General features: G+C 36.2%; 1 protein-coding gene across 1 annotated transcript in view; it reads left to right on the forward strand.

The window, feature by feature from the left end:
- The window catches only part of PPP3R1 (protein phosphatase 3 regulatory subunit B, alpha), a 63,554-nt gene that overhangs the window by 17,341 nt on the left and 26,884 nt on the right, over window positions 1-19,329 (forward strand). Inside the window, exon 2 of the mRNA XM_021087426.1 lies at window positions 18,411-18,450. Coding sequence (XP_020943085.1) covers window positions 18,411-18,450 — 40 coding nt within the window. The remainder of the gene's footprint in view (window positions 1-18,410; window positions 18,451-19,329) is intronic.

Genomic DNA, 19,329 nt, shown 5'->3' on the forward strand with positions numbered 1-19,329 from the left:
TGAAGGAAACCATCAACAAAAGGAAAAGAAACCTACCAAATGGGAGAAAATAGTTGCAAATCATATATCTGATAAGGAGTTAATATCCAAAATATATAAAGAACTCATACAACTCAGTGGCAAAAACAGCCTGATTGATAAATGGGCAGAGAGGAGTTCCTGTTTGGCTCAGTGATAACAAACCCGACTAGTAACCATGAGATTTGAGGTTCCATCCCTGGCCTTGCTCTGTGGGTTAGGGATCTGGCATAGCTGTGAGCTAGTGGTGTAGGTTGAAGATGTGGCTCAGGCCCCGCATTGCTGTGGCGTAAGTCTGCAGCTGCAGCTTCGATTTAACCCCTAGTCTGGGAACTTCATATGCTGCAGGTGTGCCTGTAAGAAGAAAAAGAAAGAAAAAAGACAAGAGGTAACAAGTGTTGATAAAGATATGAAGAAAAGGAAACCTTTGTACACTGTCGTAGGCATATAAATTGGTACAGCCAGTATGGGAAACAGTGTGGAGGTTCTTTAAAAAATTAAAAGCAGAACTACCATATGATCCAGCAATCCCACTTTAGGTATTTTTCCCAAGGAAATGAAAAAAAGCTAACTCAGAAAGGCATATGCACATCCTTATTCACGGTAGCATTTCAGTAGTCAAGACATGGAAGCAACCTAAGTGTCTATGGGCAGATGAATGGATAAAGAAATTGTGGTATTTATTTATTTTATTTTATTTTTTAAGATGTTTGTGTGTTTATTTATTTATTTTTTTTGGAGCATGATAATTTTATTTATTTATTTATTTATTTATTTTTTTCCCACTGTACAGCAAGGGGGTCAGGTTATCCTTACATGTATACATTACAATTACAGTTTTTCCCCCAATTGTGGTATTTATATTTGTATACGCAGTGAAATATTAGCTATCGAAAAGAAGGGATTCTTGCCATTTGCAACAACATGGACAGTCTTTGAGGGCATTTTGGTAAGTGAAATGAGTCAGAAAAAAACAAATACCATATGATCTTACTTATATGTGAAATCTTAAAAATGAGGAGTTCCTGTTGTGGCTCAGTGGTAATGAGCCTGGCTAGCATCCATGAGGACTTGGGTTAGCTTCTTGGCCTCACTCAGTGGGTTAAGTAAGGATCCGGCATTGTCTAGAGCTGTGGTGTAGGTTGCAGACATGGCTGGATCCCGAGCTGCTGTGGCTGTGAACAGCAGCTGGAGCTCTGATTCGGCCCCTAGCTTGGGAACTTCTGTATGCCAGAAGTGTGACCCTAAAAAGACAAAATGAAAACAAAAACCCCAAGCCAAACTTAAAACAGATAACAGTTCTGTTTGCCAGAGGCAAGAGGTGGTGGGTGTGGGAAATTGGTAAAGGTGTCAAAAATATAAATTTCCAGTTATGTCATGGGGATATAATGTACGGCATGGCAACCATAGTTAATAATACTGTATTGCATATTTGAAAGTTGCTAGGAGACTATATCTTAAAAGTTTCCATCACAAGAAAAAAAATCGTAGTATGTATGGTGTTGGTTGTTACTTACTGTGGTGATCATTTTACAGTATATGCAAATACTGAATTATTGTGTTGTACACCTGGAACTAATAAAATGTTGTATGTCAGTTATATCTCAATTTAAAAAATACCCAAAGGGGTTCCCATTGTGCCTCCGCAGGTTAAGAACCTGACACAGTGACCTTGAGGATGCAGGTTTGATCCCTGGACTGGGTTAAGGATCCATTGTTGCTGCAAGCTGCAACATAGGTCACAGATGTGGCTCTCAGATCCTGAGTTGCTGTGGCTGTGGTGTAGGCCAGCAGCTACAGCTCCTGTTTGACCCCCAGCCCAGGAACTTCCATATGCCATGGGTGCTGTCGTAAAAAGAAAAAAAAAAAAAATACTCGAAGCGGTAGGCCTGATTCTGTATGTGATAGATTATTCTAATTTCTCCTGCAAAGTCATTTCCTTCTGACTGAACCTTCCTTTATTTCTTCTTGTTATCATCTAACATCTTTCTGGATACTCTGTTTTTTCATTCAGAATTTAATTATGTGTCATATTGGTGCCTCCAGTTTCCACTGTCACTTCATCTTTATGTCCACCCTGGCTTTGGTGTTCCTTGACCTTCCCATTTAACCTCTGTGTTTTCTCTCTACTAAATCTAAGTCCTGTGGCTCTAGTCAAAGTGGTCTCTCCATAATCCAGAACTGTTCCACTGCTAGAACTTTATTTCCTCTGTTTTGACATTTTTTTCTCTGTAATTATTGAATATGCTATGCCTTTAGAGTTTTCTGTTTCACTTTGGGATTGGGTCAGTTTTTAAGTTAAAATATATTACCAAATTCATATTGTTTTTTATAAGAAGTGATTGGACATTTTTCATGTAAAGTATTTTATATCTTCCATCCTATTACTCCTTTTTCTCAGCTGTCTCCACCTGTCTCACACCCTCTCATTGTCATGTTTCTGTGATTGTTACTACTGTGTTAGATATATGAACAACACATTTTAAATCGCTATGCCAACGTGAGTTGTCAGTGACAAGCCACTTGAATTTAAGTGTTCTGAGATGGCGATGAAAATGGTTCCACTAACTTACTGCTTCTCTTCTGTAATGTAGAAAGGATGTGGCTTTATGATATATTGGTAAGAATATTATGGGAGTTATGCTTGAGTTCAAATTTGGACTCTTCTACTACCAGCTCTGTGACCTGTGCAAACTCTTTAACCTTGACACCCCTGTTTACCTAGAAGATTGTTCGGAGGATAAGTGAGATAATGTATGTAAAGCCTCTCACAGAGTATCCAGCACATGATACTTAAATTTGTTGTGTATTCTATAAAGTTAACTTTCCTTTTTTCCATCCATGTTTATATTCACAAAGCCAGCTTTTAGAGATTACTTTCTTGATCAGTTTTTACCTTTAAAAAACTCCATTAGAATTTGACAAAGTAACATTTATTGTATTGCATGTTTAGTATGAGCTGAAGTTACTGAAATTTAAATTAATATGGCTGAAGTGTCTGAAGAATTTTAGAACTTTATGTAAAGTGTCTTAATTTTTTTTTTCCTTTTATGCCCACACCTGTGGCATATGGAAGTTCCCTGCCTATGGGTTGAGTTGGAGCTGCAGCTCCTGCCTAGGCCACAGCCACAGCAGCACCAGATCCAAGCCATATCTAGGACCTAGCTAGCTTTTGGCAATGCTGGATCCTTATTCTACTGAGTGGAGCCAGGGTTTGAACTTGCATCTTCACCAAGACAACATTGGTCCCTTAACCCGCTGAGCCACAGCAGGAACTCCTAAATTGTCTTAATTTGAAATTTGAAGGAAAGTAATTTCATTGTTAGAATAAAACCAGATGAAAAGAGCTATCCCTTAAGATCATTTTAGAGATACAGTTTTGTAGGGCTACTGTTGGTAATTACTCTTTGTGTAGTAATCTGCATAACTTTGAAAGAGTTGTTATTCATCAAATTAAAGTTACACCTTGCTTTTAGTAGTATGACTTATGTAAAGTCTGAACCTACTCCCCAAAATGGGAATAATTGTTTGTCCCCTTTGTGACTCTTAATTCTTACTTAGAATTTTTCCTTACATGATTTCTAGAACCATATTAGAATATGATCCATAATAGAACCAAAATACTATCTATGTTCTGTTATAGTCTAAGGAAACATCATGGAATAATATAGATTATGATAAAGATATAATGGAATATTAAACTATTAGAATAGAGCTGTATTCTGGTGATTCTTTCTGGATTTAATTGCTTTGTTTTTAGTGAATTTCTCATCTAATTCTTTGTGTTAGTGTTCTATTTTTAAATTTCATTTTCTTTATTATTATTAAAGTATAGTTCATTTACAGTGTTTCTTTAAGTTCTGTTGTACAATAAAGTGACCCAGTCACTCACATTTCCCTGTGCTGTACAGTAGGATCCAATTGCCTATCCATTCTGGATATCATAGTTTGCATCCCCAAAACCCCAAAGTGCCCATCCCTCTCACTCCTCCCCCTTCCTCCCCTCTCCTGCCCCTGGAACCCCAAGTCTGCTCTTCTTGGCCATGCTCTGTTTCTGTTTTTTGTTTATTTGCTTGTTTGTTGTTATTTTTAGATAGGATCATCTGTTCCATATTTTAGATTCCACAAATAAGTGATATCATACGATATTTTGTCTTTTTCTTTCTGGCTTACTTCACTTAGTATGAGAGTCTCTGGGTCTATCCCTGTTGCTGCAAATGGCTTTAGTTTGTCTTTTTTATGGCTGAGTAATGTTCCATTTTATATATACCACATCTTCTTAATCCATTCACCTGTCGATGGGCATTTAGGGTGTTTCCACGTTTTGGCTATTGTGAATAGTGGTCATTTTCTTTTTTAAAAGAATTCTCTCAAGTGGGGAAGGCTCCTATGTGTATGGTGATAATTTCCAAAATCATATTTCAGTCATGATCTTTCCCCTGAGTTCAGGTTCTGTACTTGCTGGATATGTCTACCTGGATGTCCATAGACACAGTTTCAAAATTGCATGTTTGGGCGACCTGAGAACCTTCAGTGTTTTTACTTTGTTCACGACTAGCATACTGTATTACAGGTGGGCATTTCCTCCTCTCCTCTTCACTAATGGTTCTGGTAAAGGGTATAAATAAGCTCTTTACGTGCAGAAAAATAATTCAGTTTCTTTAAAATAAAACAGTTATAATTCATATAGTGAAGTTATGTTCTGATAACTCAGTAAAAGAGTAATTAGGTGTGTTATAAATTAGTCAAAGTGTAAAATAAGAGATGCATGAATAAGACTGCATTATAGTTAAGAACTTTTCTTCATCATGTGGTACATTGACCATTCTCCACCAAAAAGAACCTAGGGTTCCTTGGAGAAATAGCTGATTTAGGACTGAGGCAGGGAAAGTACAATTTATGCTTGGAATATCTTGTGCCAGAAGGTAAGGAGGGCCTATAGAATCATGAGAACATATTAAAGGGACACAGGAACCAGCCTGAAGGGGGAAGGACCCCCAGTGGCCAAATGTGGGACAATTTAAGTATCAAACTAGATAATGATGATAAAAGATCATAGCACATTGAAATGAAACCCCTAATCCACATCAAAGTATACAAATACATATAGAAGAAAAGGAAATGGAGAAAGCCAAGTAAAAAAATGTTGAAGGAATGGTGGAATTAGACTACCATATGGCAGTTGTATCAGTTACCTATTGCTCTGTAACAAATTACCCCAAAGTGTAGTAGCTTAAAATAACACACCCTTATTATTTCATAGTTTCTCTGGGCTTAGCTGTATTCTCTGCTTCATGTCACTCAGAAGGCTGAAATGAAGGTATTAGCCTGGGGTTTGTGGTCTCATCCGAATGCTTGATTGGGAGCTACTTCCACATTCATTCATTGGTCGTTGGCAGCACTCAATTCCTTGTGGGCTGTTGGCTGGAGGTCACCCATGGTGTTTTGCTACTTGAGCTTCATTAAAGTGTACAACCTGAGAAAGTTATAGAAAGAGACTTGACAAGATAGATGACACAGTCTTAGAGTTCCCATTGTGGCTCAGTGGGAACAAACCTGACTAGTATTCATGGGGATGTGGGTTTGATCCCTGGTCTAGCTTAGTGGATTAAGGGTCTGGCATTGTCATGAGCTGTGGTATATGTAGGTTGCAGAATCGGATGCCTTGTTGCTGTGGCTGTAGTTATGGCCAGCAGCTGCAGTTCCTATTCGACCCCTAGCCTGGGAACTTCCATATGCTGAAGGTGCGGCCCTAAAAAAAAAAAAAAAAAAAAAAAAAAAAATTAAGAAGTCACAGTCTTTTGTAACCTAATCATAAAAGTGATATCCCCTTAATATTGTCATACTTTGTTGGTTAAAAGCAAGTTACCCAAGAGAAGGCTGTGAATATCAGGAGGTAGGGATCTTTTTAGAGGCTGGCTATCCCAGCAGCCATCATAATACAGTTGACCAGACAAGAAGTCTCAGTAGATGTTAAAATGGGTGAAAGTTTGGGGAGTATTTTGGGTGTTTATATAGTCTAAAAATATCTTCCCACAAGATGCTTCTTAAAGACAAAGGGGAAAATGTAACTACAGTGGAGAAATCTGGCAGACCTTATCCAAGTGATCAAAATTAACATTACCAGTATGAGAAAAAGCAGCATTATCTGTTTCCTAATATATGGGAAGAACACATTACCACTTCTGTGGGATTTTACAAATCATGAGGAAGCATTAGGTAAATGCATTGAGGGACAGTCTACAAAATAACTGGCCAAGTGTTCTTTGTAAATGTCAAAGTCATAAAAGACTGAAGAATTATTCCCATTTAAAGTGTGCTAAAGAAAGACATGACTGTTGATTACAATATGTGATCAGGATTTTTTTTTTCCCCTGTAAAGAATGCTATTGGGACACATTTATGTATTGCAGAATAACACACAATATCATTATGGAACCATAATAGAATATTAGGACAAGTATAATGGATGGTCTGCTAGTTCTGTTACAGTATTGGATTGTTTTGTTTTTCACTGGTGAATTTCTCTTCAAATGGTGATACTCTCAGTTGGCAAAATTTAAATAAGGTCTTTGTGTTGGATCACCGCTTTTCAGAGTGGTCCATAGATATCTGGGAAGTCCCCAGACCCTTTCTACAAGGTCAGATTGTTTTCATTAGAACACAAAAATACGTTTTATTTGCTATGTTTACTTTTACACCGATGGTGCAAAAACACTGACTGGTAAAACCAGCAACACCTTTGCATGAATCAAAACAGTGACACTGGAGTTCCCTGGTGGCTCAGCAGGTTAAGGATATGGTGTTCTGACTGCTGGGTTGCTGCTGTGGCATGGGTTTGATCCCTGCCCTGGGACGTCTATATGCTGCAGGCATGGCCAAAACAAACAACAAAAAGCAACAACAGGAAAAGTGACACTACTGTACTAGTAGTCATTATACTCACTGCCATGCATTTGTAGTTCTAAAAAACATCAGTTTTGAGTTTCCTGGTGACCTAGCAATTAAGGATTTGGCATTGTCACTGCTGTGGCTTGGGTTTGAGGCCTGGCTTGGGGACTTGTACATGCCATGGATATGGCCAAAAACAAAAACAAAAAACCCTCCACCAGTTTCACTTAATATCCTTGCTAGTAAAAAGTATTAATTTTATTAAATCTAACTGTTGTGTACATGTATATTAAATATTCTGTATAATGAAATATATGTATACATCATCACTTCTGCATACTTATGATGGTTATTTTAAAGAAAAACAAGTATGTGATTTGTAAGCTGAACTAGCTGTCTTTTTCATAGAACACTGAAATTACTTGGAGACAACTGACAAGATCTGGTCATTCATACTTCAATACTTGGCAGACATTTTCTCAAAAATGAATAATGACTTGCCACTTCAAGGAAAATAACTGACACATGAAACATGAAAAATAGAAATCCTCTGCAAAGAAATAATAGATAAAAAGAAGAACCAAAAGGTAATTTTAAAACCGAAATAATTGACACAGTAGTGCAGTGAATGCACTCAATAGCAGAATAGAGCAGACAGGAAAGAATCAGTAAACTGGCAGATAAAGCAAAAGAGATTACTCAGTCTGAACAACAGAAAGAAGATAGATTGAAAGACAAAAAAAATCCATGGAGCCTCAAGGAACTGTAGGACTATAAAAAAGATTTAACACTTGTGTCCTTGGATTCCTGTGTGAAGAAGAAAGACCCCCCCCCAAAAAAAAAGACAGGGAAAAAAAAATCTACTCAAAGGAAGGAAATAGATAAAAGCAGAAATCAGTGAAATTAAAACAGAAAAACAATGAAGGAATGGTTCTTCAAAAAGATCAATAAATTGGCAAACTTCTACCAAGACTGAGAAATAAAAGAGGAAACTGATACTTCATCAGGATCTGGAATGAAATAGAAGGTATCACCATAGACCCTTGAAAAAGATAATAAAGGGAAGACTGAGAACAACTCTACACACATAAATTTGACAACTTTGATATAATAGACCAGTTTCCTGAAAAATACAAACTGCCTCACCTCACTCAATATGAAATAGTTTAAACAGCCCTATTGCCTTGATACAAGAAAAAGTACCAAAAAGAAACTGATATAACCATCTCAGTGTAGATGCAGAGATCCTTAATAAGATAGAAACAAAAAGAATTAAGCAATATGTAAAAAAAAAATATTTTTAATGCCATAACCATATATGGTTCATTGCAGGGTTGCAGGGCTGCTTACTAATTGAAAATCAACAAGTATAATTCACTGTATTAATATGCTGAAGAAGAAAATCATATTATCATACTGGTTGATGGAGAAAAAGCATGTGATAGGATCAGGACCCATGCATAACTTGGAGGAAAAAAAACAACAACTAAGAAAAAGATACTTAGAAACAAATAACTCAGTGGACAAGGAACATTTATAAAAACCTATCTTATACTTAATGGCATATTGGGAGACTCAGATTCTTAATTAAAAGTTCAGTAATTAAAGAACTTTAGATTTTTACTTTGCTCAGTGCTCACTTTTCATACTGGGTATGTTTTAAGCATTTATACTCACTTTAAATAAGAAAGTAGAACTTCTGATACTGAAATAATATTTATAGTTCACAGGGAAAGCCTGCAACCAAATAAGACAGTGCTGTCACCCCTTAAAGTCTACTAGATAAAGATAAATGTCTAAATATTCTGTCAGTATGCCCTTTGAAAATATTCTAAATGTTACAGTATGCATCTATAAAATTTATTTTTATCCTCTCATATCTTGACACTTTAAGATCAATGTAACTCTAAACAAAATGAGATAAAAGAGATCCAAAAATATTTTATTTCTTTGCCAGAAAATTTCTTTAGAAAATATTTTCCTATTCCTACTGGTTTTATTTTTTTCCTGCTGATTTTAATGTATGCAAAAATTGATAATCATAATAAATTTATTTAAAAATACTGAATAATATGGACTTGAAAAAGAATTAGTCCAAATGTCTTTTTCTGCTGAAAGATAAAGCTTGCCAACTACACACAATTTTTTTTTTAGGATAAAATCAGACCGTCTTAATAACTTCTAAAACAGATAATCTTTATCTGCTGAAGTATAAAACAAATCTTTGTTATAGTCCCGTAGTTCCATGGGCTCTGTAGATTAATTTTTTTTAGTTTGTTTTCTTCCTATTTTTGAGACTGGGTGAGTTCTTTTGCTTTATCTGCTCATTCACTGATTTTTCCTTTGCTCTATTCTGGTGAGTTTGCTCAGTGCACTACTATATAAAGTATTATTTTTCAGTTCTAAAATTACCATTTTGGAGTTCCTGTCGTGGCTCAGTGCAGACAAATCCCACTAGTATCCAGGAGGACGCAGGTTCAAGCCCTGGCCTCACTCAGTGGGTTAAGGAAGGATCTGGCATTGCTGTGAGCCGTGGTGTAGGTTGCTGATGGGGCAACACCATGGCTGTGGTGTAGGCTGGCAGCTGTAGCTCTGATTTGACCCCTAGCCTGGGAACCTCTATATGTCCTGGGTGTGGCCCTAAAAAAAAAAAAAAAGAGATTACCATTTGATTCTTATTTGTATCTTCTCTTTCTTTACTGATACTTTGTTTTTCATCCTTCATGTGTCAGTTATATTCCTTAAAGTGACAGACCTACTATTCAACATGTTGATGCTTAAAATTCCATTTAAACCAAGTTCCTTAAGGCTATCTAGATTTTTACATGCATCTATAAAAACTGTTCCTTGAATAAATTTAGGATCATGTTTAATATGGTAAGGAATATCAAAAGATAATAAGACAGTTGTTGCCTTCATGGACTAAAATCTGAGAAAGGAACTAAATAAAGAATGAAGAAATTAAAAAGGTCAAGATTACTATAAATAGTTTCTGGTTTCTCATGTACTGCACGATTAATCTGAAAAATGTATAATTTGCAACCTTGAAATACCTATCTTATAAAAGTAAAAATCCATGTAGTTTTTGAATCGTAAATAATAGCATGATGGGAAACTCTATTATTTTTAAAGTGATTGAGATTTGTATCTCAGAGACATATTTATATGTTATGAAGCACTTCCATTATACCTGAGACACCTTTGTTTAGTTTTAAAAATCAGTTTTATTGGGAGTTTCTATTGTGGATCAGCAGGTTGAGAACCCAGCATAGTGTCTGTGAGAATGTGGCCTCATTCAGTGGTTTAAGGATCTGGCATTGCTGTAGCCATGGCATAGGCTGGCAGCTGGAGCTCTGATTTGACCCCTAGGCTGGGAACTTCCATATGCAGTAGCTTTGGCCCTTTTTAGAACTAAATAAAGGGGAAAAAAATCAGCTTTATTGAGGTATAGCTAGTCATTTAATAAAGTTAACCAATTTTACGTGTACAGTTAATATGTCTTCTCAAATGTATATAGTTTTTTAAACACCACCACAATCAAGATGTAGCGCATTCCTGACACCCTGAAATGTCACTTGGTACCCCTTTGCATTCACCTCCACTCCTGGCAACCCCTGATTCTCAGTAACTATAGTTTGCCTTTTCTAGGGTTTATAAATGGTAGCATGTAACCTTTTGTATCTGGCTTCTTTTCCTTAACATAGCTTTTGAGATTCATGTATGTTGTGTCTCTCAGAAGTCCTTTCCTATTCGTTACTGAGTAGCAGGCCATTGTTTGGATGCACCATAGTTTATTTCTTGACAGTTGATGAACATTTAGATTGTGTCCTTATTTAGGCTATCAACAGTAATACCTCTAGGGGCATATGTGTACAAGTCTTGTGTGGACATGTTTTCATTTAAGTTGCCACCAGCAAAAATGTGTAAGAGTTTTCATTTTCACCAGCACTTAATCTGTCAACATTTCCCACAGCAACATCAGATCTAAACTGTGTCTGCAACCCACACCACAGCTCATGGCAACACTGGATGTTGAGCTAGGCCAGGGATCGAACCTGTGTCCTCATGGATACTATTCGGGTTCGTTACCACTGAGCCATGACAGGAACTCTTGTCTGGGTGTTTTCTGTTGCTGTGTAACACATTACCATAAATTTAGTAGCTTAAAACAGCACCTATTAATTATTTCATAGTTCTGTAGGTTGAAAATTTAGCATGGGATCTGCAGGAGTCCCAAAGCTAAAATCCAGGTGTCAGCCACACTGAATTCTCATCTGGAGGTTTTGGAGAAGATTCTGTTTCCAGGCTAATTTAGGTTATTGGCAGAATTCGGTACTTGGCTGTTGTAGGATTGAGATCTTTATTTCCTTGTTCACTATCAGCTAGAGGCCACTCTCAGCTCTTGCAGGCTCACTCTATCTTATGTTGAACTCTTCTCAGGCTTTGAATCTCTGACTTCCCCTCTTTCCTTTTAAAAGGCTCTATGATTAGAACAGACCCACCTGAGTTCCCTTGTGGTGCAGCAGGTTAAAGATCCAGCATTGTCATTGCAGTGACTTGGATAACTGCTGTGGCGCCGTTCCACCTTGGCCCAGGAACTTCACATGCAGAAGGTGCAGCAAACGAAAAACAAAACAAAAAAAAACAGACCCACCTGAATAATCTTATCCTGAGGTTAACTATTTTGGAATCTTAGTTACATGTACAAAATCCCTTTGCAGCAGTACCTAGATTAATGTTTGAATAACTGGGAGAAGATGTTTATATACCAGGGGCTGGGAATTTCAGAAGGCCATCCTAGGATTCTTCCCAGCACATTGCCCTTGTTCTACATTTTTAGCAACACTTGCTAAAGAAGTTTTAGCCATATAAATACTAGTTGCACATACAGTGGTGTTGTAGTGTAGTTTAAATTTGCATTTTTCTAATGTCTAATAGTATGAAACATCTTTTCAAGTGCCTATTTGTCATGTAGATATATTTTATTGTAAAATGTCTTTTCAGATCTTAAGTCTGTTTTCTTCGCTCTTTCTCTTGCATATTGCTATCTGGTTTTATCATCAGGTCAGATAGTTTAAATCCTTCAACACTGTTCTTTTTTGAATTGTTTGGCTACTTATATCCTTTGCATTTCTGTACATTTTAGAATCAGTTTATTGATTTATGTAAAATATTTTACTGGGATTTTGATTGGAATTGTTTTCTGTCAGTATGGGGAGAATTGCCATCTTAATGAGCTCCTGATCTATGAACATGATACAGCTTTCTGTTAGATCATTTTGAATTTCTCTCAGTTGTGTTTTATGGTTTTCATTGTACAGGTTTTGCACATAATTTACTAAATATTTTGTATTTTACTAAGTATTTTGTATTTTTGATGATTTTCTATATGAAAGTGGTCTTAATTTCATTTTTCATTACTTCCAGAATATAGAAATACATTTAATTTTGTGTAATGACCTTTTTTCATTCATTTACTAGTTCTTATAGCTTTTTGGTAGTTTGTTTAGGATTTGTGTACATGCACAATCATGGCATCTGCAAGTAAAGGCTGTGTAACTCCATCTTTCCAATCTGTATGCCCTTTATTTCTTTTGTCTTACCTTAATTGCATTGGTGCAGATAATTTTATCTTCCTGGTTCTTGGGGAGAAGGCATTCATTCTTTCATGATATTAAGTATGATGGTAGCTGTAGGCATTTTGTAGATAGTCTTTATAGACTAAGGAAGATACTTAGTTTACTGAATTGCTCTTGTTTTATCATAAATGGGTATTGAAATTTGTCAGATGCTTTTATTCTGTATGTTGAAATTAAAAATTTTTTTATTATTATTATTAGTGTAGTGAAACACATTGATTTTGAATATTAAACAAACTGCATTGCTCAGTTGGTCATGATTTTTATTCCTTAAATTTTTTTTTCTGGATTTAATTGACTCAAATATTGTAGGATTTTTGCATCCAGTCAGGAAGAAATATTGGAGTATAGTTTTCTTTTTTGTAATGTCATTGTCTGATTTTGCTGTCAGGGTAAGGCTGACTTCATAAAATGAGTTAAGAACTATTACCTCACCTTCTTTCTGAGTGAATTTGTGTAGGGTTGGTATCTTTTAGGACTTTGAATATATGGTAGAATTGACTGGCAAAGCCATCAGGTCAGGTCTTTATTTTTCTTTTTTTTCTTTGCTTTTTAGAGCTGAACCCACGGCACATGGAGGTTCCCAAGTTAGGGGTCGAATCGGACCTACAGCTGCTGGCTTACACCACAGCTCATGGCAACATCAGATCCTTAACCCTCTGAGCAAGGCCAGGGATGGAACCCAAAACCTCATGGTTCCTAGTTGGATTTGTTTCTGCTGCGCCATGATGGGAACTCCTAAAAAAACTCTTTTTTATTGTCTTTTTGCCATTTCTTGGGCCACTCTCGTGGCATGTGGAGTTTCCCAGGCTAGGGGTCCAATCTGAGCTGTAGCCGCAGGCCTACACCGGAGCCACAACAACACGGGATCTGAGCCGTGTCTGCAACCTACACCACAGCTCACGGCAACGCCAGAGCCTTAACCCACTGAGCAAGGCCAAGGATCGAACCTGCAACCTCATGGTTCCTAGTCGGATTTGTTAGCCACTGTGCCACGATGGGAACTCCTTAAAAAAGCTCTTAATACAGTTTATGTTAATAGCTGTAAAGCTGTTCGGCTTATCTCTCTCTCTTTTTTTTTTTTGAGTCAGTTTTGGTCAATTCTATGTTTTAAGAAACTTGTCCATTTCATCTAAGTTATAAAACTTATTTTCATACATTTTGAAATATACATTTACTTTTCTTTAATGTCAGTAGAATCTGTAGCAATTTGCCTGGGGGATTATTTCTTGACCTTTTTCAAAAAATAGGTTTTTGGTTTTACTGATTTTTCCTTCTGTCCACTTTCTAGTTCATTAATTTCTTCCTTTTTTCTCTCTCCCCTTGCTTTGAGTTTAGTTTATTCTTTTTCTAAAGCTTTTAAAGGTGGGAACAAATCATTGTGTTTTGGACTTCTCTTGTAACACACCATTTTCCTCAAAAGATGGCTTAACCTGCATCCTTTAAATTCTAATAGGTTCAGTTTTCACTCTGTTCAAAATATCTTCTGATTTCTCTTGGCATTTCCTTTGTGACTCATGGGTTATTTTAGAATCATGTTCATTTCCAAATATTTGGATGTTTCCAAATACTTCTTGTTTAATTCTCTTGTAGTAAGAGACTATATTCTGTATGATTTCATACCTTTGTTTACTGAGCCTTTTTTTTTTTTTTTTTTGATGCTCAGAATAACATCTGTCTTTGTGAATGTTCATGTGCACTGGAAAAGAATATTGTTTAGGAAGTCTTGATTGATAGTGTGTTGGTCTGATCTTCCATAACTAATTATTTTTTCCTTTGGTCTACTATTTTCTGTCAGTTACTGTGAGAGAAATGTTAAAATCTCCAAATATAATTGTCTATTTTCCTTTCAGTTCTCTGTGTTTGACACATTTAATTTTGAAATCTGTTATTAAACATATTCAGTTGGCCCTTGAACAACATGGATTTGAACTATGAGGGCCCACTAATAATAGGGATTTTTTTTTTTTTCAATAAATGCTGCAGTGCTACATGATCCAAATGAATCCATGGATTTGGGTATCTGCTAGGGTCATGGAACCAATCCTTTGTGAATCCTAAGGGACAACCGTATATATAAAAGGGTTCTGAGATCCAGTTACAATGTGTTTTTTCCCAGCACATCCACAGAATTCTCAGATACCAGCTGGGTGTCCTGTGATTCAATTCCATTCTAACACTGTGTATCTAGAGATGGCATCAGATTCCACAGGTTAAATCCTAAAAGACTGTCCTCTCTTCCCGCCTCCTTTGGATGCCATTGCAAATCCAGATTGTTACCTGAGGGTCTGACCAGCTGCAGTCATAGACTGGAGGTTCCAACGACCCACTCTTTGAGTTTGGTTAATTTGCTAGGTGGACTCTCAGAACTCAGAGAAGCAATTCACTTACTGGCTCACTGGCTTATTGTAAGAGGAGCAGCTCAGAAACAGCCAGATGGAAGACACTCACAGGGTAAAGTACAGGGAAGGGGTGTGGAGCTACCATACTCTCTCCAGGTGCTTCACTCTCCCTACTCATCAACCAGAAATTCTCCAACCCATCCTTTTTTTTTTTTCTTTTTCTGGAGACTTCACCATTACATAAGTGTGATTGATTAAATCACTCAAGTGGTGGCTGAACTCAATCTCAGCTCAGATTAAATCATTGGCCATTAGTGAATGGTTCAACTCGCAACGGCTCTTCTTCCCCAGAGGTTGAACTGGAAGTTTCAGCTTCTCATCTCATGATTGATTCCCCTGGCAGCCAGCCCCTACCTTTAGGTCCTTTCCCATAGACACTTCATTAATACAACAAAAGAGATCTTTGTAGTCTTCTTCACTTAAGATGTAAAGAGCTCTTGTGCTAGAAATGGATGAGGACCAAATATGTTTCTTATAATGTATCACAATATATTTAGGATTATTGTATCTTTGTAAGGAATTGACCTTTTTAAAATTATGCAGTATTGAGGTTAGTAGATGCAAACTCTTGTATTTTTAGAATGGGCATATATATGTATAACTGAGTCACCTTGCTCTGCAGCAGAAATTGGCACAACATTGTAAATCAACTATAATTTAAAATTTTTAAAGTAAACGAAATTATGAAATAGTCCTCTTTATCCCTGGCAGTATTCTTTGTTCTGAATTCTGCATTGTCCAGTTTTGCTAGCCACTGAATCTTTCTTTTGATTATTATTATTTGTGTGATGTATCTTTTTCCGTCTTTTAAGTTTCAACCTATCTATAAAATAGGCTTCTTGTATGTAGATAGCATATCGTTCTGTCTTTTAATTAGTTATTAGACCACTTACAATGAACATAACATATTTTTTAAAATGTTTGGATTTAAATGTACCATTTTGCTATGAGTTACTTCCTATTTTTTTCTGATTTGACTTTTGTTCCTTCCTATTTATCTACCTTTCTTTGGATTGGGTATTTTTATGATTCCATTTTATTTATTTTCTTAATTAGAAGGTATTGCTCTAGGGTTTACAATTTGCATCCTCAACATAATGCTCTACTTTTCCAATAATGGTCTTTCCCTCATGGTTTAAGATCTTGACAACATATATCAAATTTTTCTGTAACATTTGTGCTGTTTTTGTCATACACTTTTTTCTATACATTATATATCCCACAGCATATTGTTATATTTGTGTTATTTGTATTCCAGAGACACTTAAAAATGAGAAATATGTCTTTTATATTTATTTACCATTTCTGGTCATCTTCATTCCTTTCTCTAGATCCAGATTTCCATCTAGTATCATTTTTAGTCTCCCTAAATAATTTTCTTCTGACATTTCTTATTGTGCCATGTGTATTAGAGCCTTTTTTTTTTTTTTAAGTTTTTGGTTATCTGGAAAAAAATTTTACCTTAATATTTAAAAGATATATTTTCTGGGCATAAGATTAGACAGGTTGAGGTTGAAGTAAGTTTAGGAGAGAGAGAAGGCATCATTGTTGGAGAAGCACTGAGAAGCCCTAGCCAGGTTGGTCCTTGTGTCTCAAAGTACTCCCTGAAACCACCCCATAACCCTTTTGACCTCACTTATGAAAAACGATTACAATATTATTTAGAAACAAAACAAAACCTCACAATGGCAGTCTAAGGTGTCATTAAACTTTTTTGAGAGCCTCATAAGAAGCATACTTAGTTGTAAGGTAGAGTGGAATGATGTTTTTTTAAAGGGTATTTTAGAAATTTGGACAGGAAAAATCTGTGAAACAGTAATAGGTAGGAATCATGTTAGTAATCTCAAGGTCAATAAAATGAGGTGTAATCTAAGTGCAACTTAATCTCTGTTCTTTAATAATGTCATTTTATTAATGTTTGATACTTCTATCTTTAAAACATATTTGATATTTAAAGTGATGTAAAATTAGGCTAACTAGTTCTAGAAGATTATCTGGTATAATGTTCAAGGAAAAGACTAATTATTGCCAGCAAGATAATAATTGAAGATGCTAATTTCTAATAACCATTTCTTAGACTTTAAGTTTACTCAGAATAAGAAATACTTTTTGGAGTTTAAAAGCTATCCAGGGAGTTCCCGTCGTGGCGCAGTGGTTAACGAATCCGACTAGGAACCATGAGGTTGCGGGTTCGGTCCCTGCCCTTGCTCAGTGGGTTAACGATCCGGCGTTGCCGTGAGCTGTGGTGTAGGTTGCAGACGCGGCTCGGATCCCGCGTTGTTGTGGCTCTGGCGTAGGCCGGTGGCTACAGCTCCGATTCAGCTCCTAGCCTGGGAACCTCCATATGCCGCGGGAGCGGCCCAAGAAATAGCAACAATAACAACAACAACAACAACAAAAAAGACAAAAGACAAAAAAAAAAAAAAAAAAAAAAAAAAGCTATCCAGCCATACTAAAATGGTATTTCATATTTCAGGCTGTATTTAATAACTTCTTAGGATATATAAGTATATTCGGATATTTAATTGTATATTCTGTTGTGCATTTACTGCTAGACAGGGTCAAAATTAGATGGAATATAGGATGCATGGTATACTTAATTTTATTGCTGAATTTTAAAAATTCAATTTATATTACTTTAAATTCTGTAGACTTTTAACAAGATCTTCATGATTTTTATGTCCTGTGAGTCTTTTATACTTGGAATTTGTACAGCTTTAGGTTTAGAACTACTCCTGGTTCCATTACTAATCAAATGGTATGGAAACCAGCTTACTTGACCACCTCCCTGGATCCAGTCATCAAGAGTTGTTAAACATAGGCATTGGGTCAGGTCTGTAGCTTTCCTACAGCATTTTTTCCCTAAAATAATTTTTTTTGGGGGGGGGGAGTTTAGCAGTCCAGGCAAATTGTATTAACTTGGAGTTTATCAATAAGACTTCTCAAGAAAAGAAAAATCTGGAGTCAAAGTGGCTATCTTACATTGCATCTATGTTCTTATTTTAGTTACATAGCATATAGAATATTCTGTTTCAATGCAGGTATAAATGGTAACATTTTTGTTTTCTTAACAACTTTGCATTCTCAGGAAACTATTCAGTTAAGTAGAAATGGCAAGAGAAGCTTTATATCCAAAAATGAGTTTGCCCAGCAAGATAAATTAGAGCATTGACAGTCTCTAGTGCATTAAAATTTGATATATAGTATGTTTAGGGTATTAAAAATATTTAAATTTTAATCATTTGAATAAATCTTAAATGACAGAGCCCCAACTCCGGCCTTTTTGATTCAAAAGCTTTTTAGCATATTGTATAATTTTTTCTTATCAAAAAATATTTGCAGACCTAGACATACTCATTTATGGCTTATTTCCCAGTGTTTTGTGACTGACGATATTTAAATTGAATCTTTTAAAGACACTTGTGCCAATTTTGTGACTAATTTTTTTTTTCTCCTCCAGGGAAATGAGGCGAGTTATCCTTTGGAAATGTGCTCACACTGTAAGTCAAATATTCTTATCGAGAACTTCTTTTGTTTTCACATCTCTAGATGTTTGTACATAAATCATCTGTAGAGATACTCCATGAATAGCAGAGTTATCCTTTAAATATTTTACATGGGCAGTAAATTTGACTTAGTGTTTTTAAGTTACCACAATAGGGAAACATTTTTTTATAGACCTCTTTTTTAGTAGTATCTGCTGCCCTCTGTTGTAGTTACAAATTGACCCTCAAATGCCAGTGGCTTACCCCAGGAAGTTTTTCAGATTAACAAAGCTTCAGGTCAGCAGATAACTTGTTTAATTTGTGATTATGTAAAAGAAAGGGCTAGTTGGAGGCAGCACTTTGGTGGACTAAGCAGCTATTGCACAAGACCTTTCTGAGGAAAAGGGGGAGTGTAAGAAGTGTGGGTGGACTGGTTATTCTCTGACATGCTAGAGAATACAAAGAAAGAAAATGACAATCTTAGAGATTCTTGATTCAAGGATCACAGGGCCAGGGAGCTCGAAATCAAAAGGTCTCTTGTGTGGAAGTACAGTGATTGGGAAAGAGGGAGATGATGAAAATTGGAATGGGGACCCTTGGTAAATTTAGATACCATCGTGAGGGCCCAGAGTTCCCAAACCATCCTGAATGTTCCTTGTCCTTTCCGCTGTCCCTGGCTGGTCCTGCCTTGTTTAGAGACATCTCATCTCTTTGCAATGAGAATTCTCTTCTTTTTTGTCCTACTAAAAGTGTATCCTCATTACTTAGGTTTTAGTTATCTCCTTTTCCCAGAACACTAGTCAGTTTCTTTCATTCTCATCAATGCCTTTGCTTGCTGTGAGCCCTGAGTAAATGCTCTTTCATCAGCTCTTTTCTTGACTGACTTCACTGTCT

This window comes from Sus scrofa, chromosome 3 (genome assembly GCF_000003025.6).
Source record: "Sus scrofa isolate TJ Tabasco breed Duroc chromosome 3, Sscrofa11.1, whole genome shotgun sequence".
NCBI classification, from domain to species: domain Eukaryota; kingdom Metazoa; phylum Chordata; class Mammalia; order Artiodactyla; family Suidae; genus Sus; species Sus scrofa.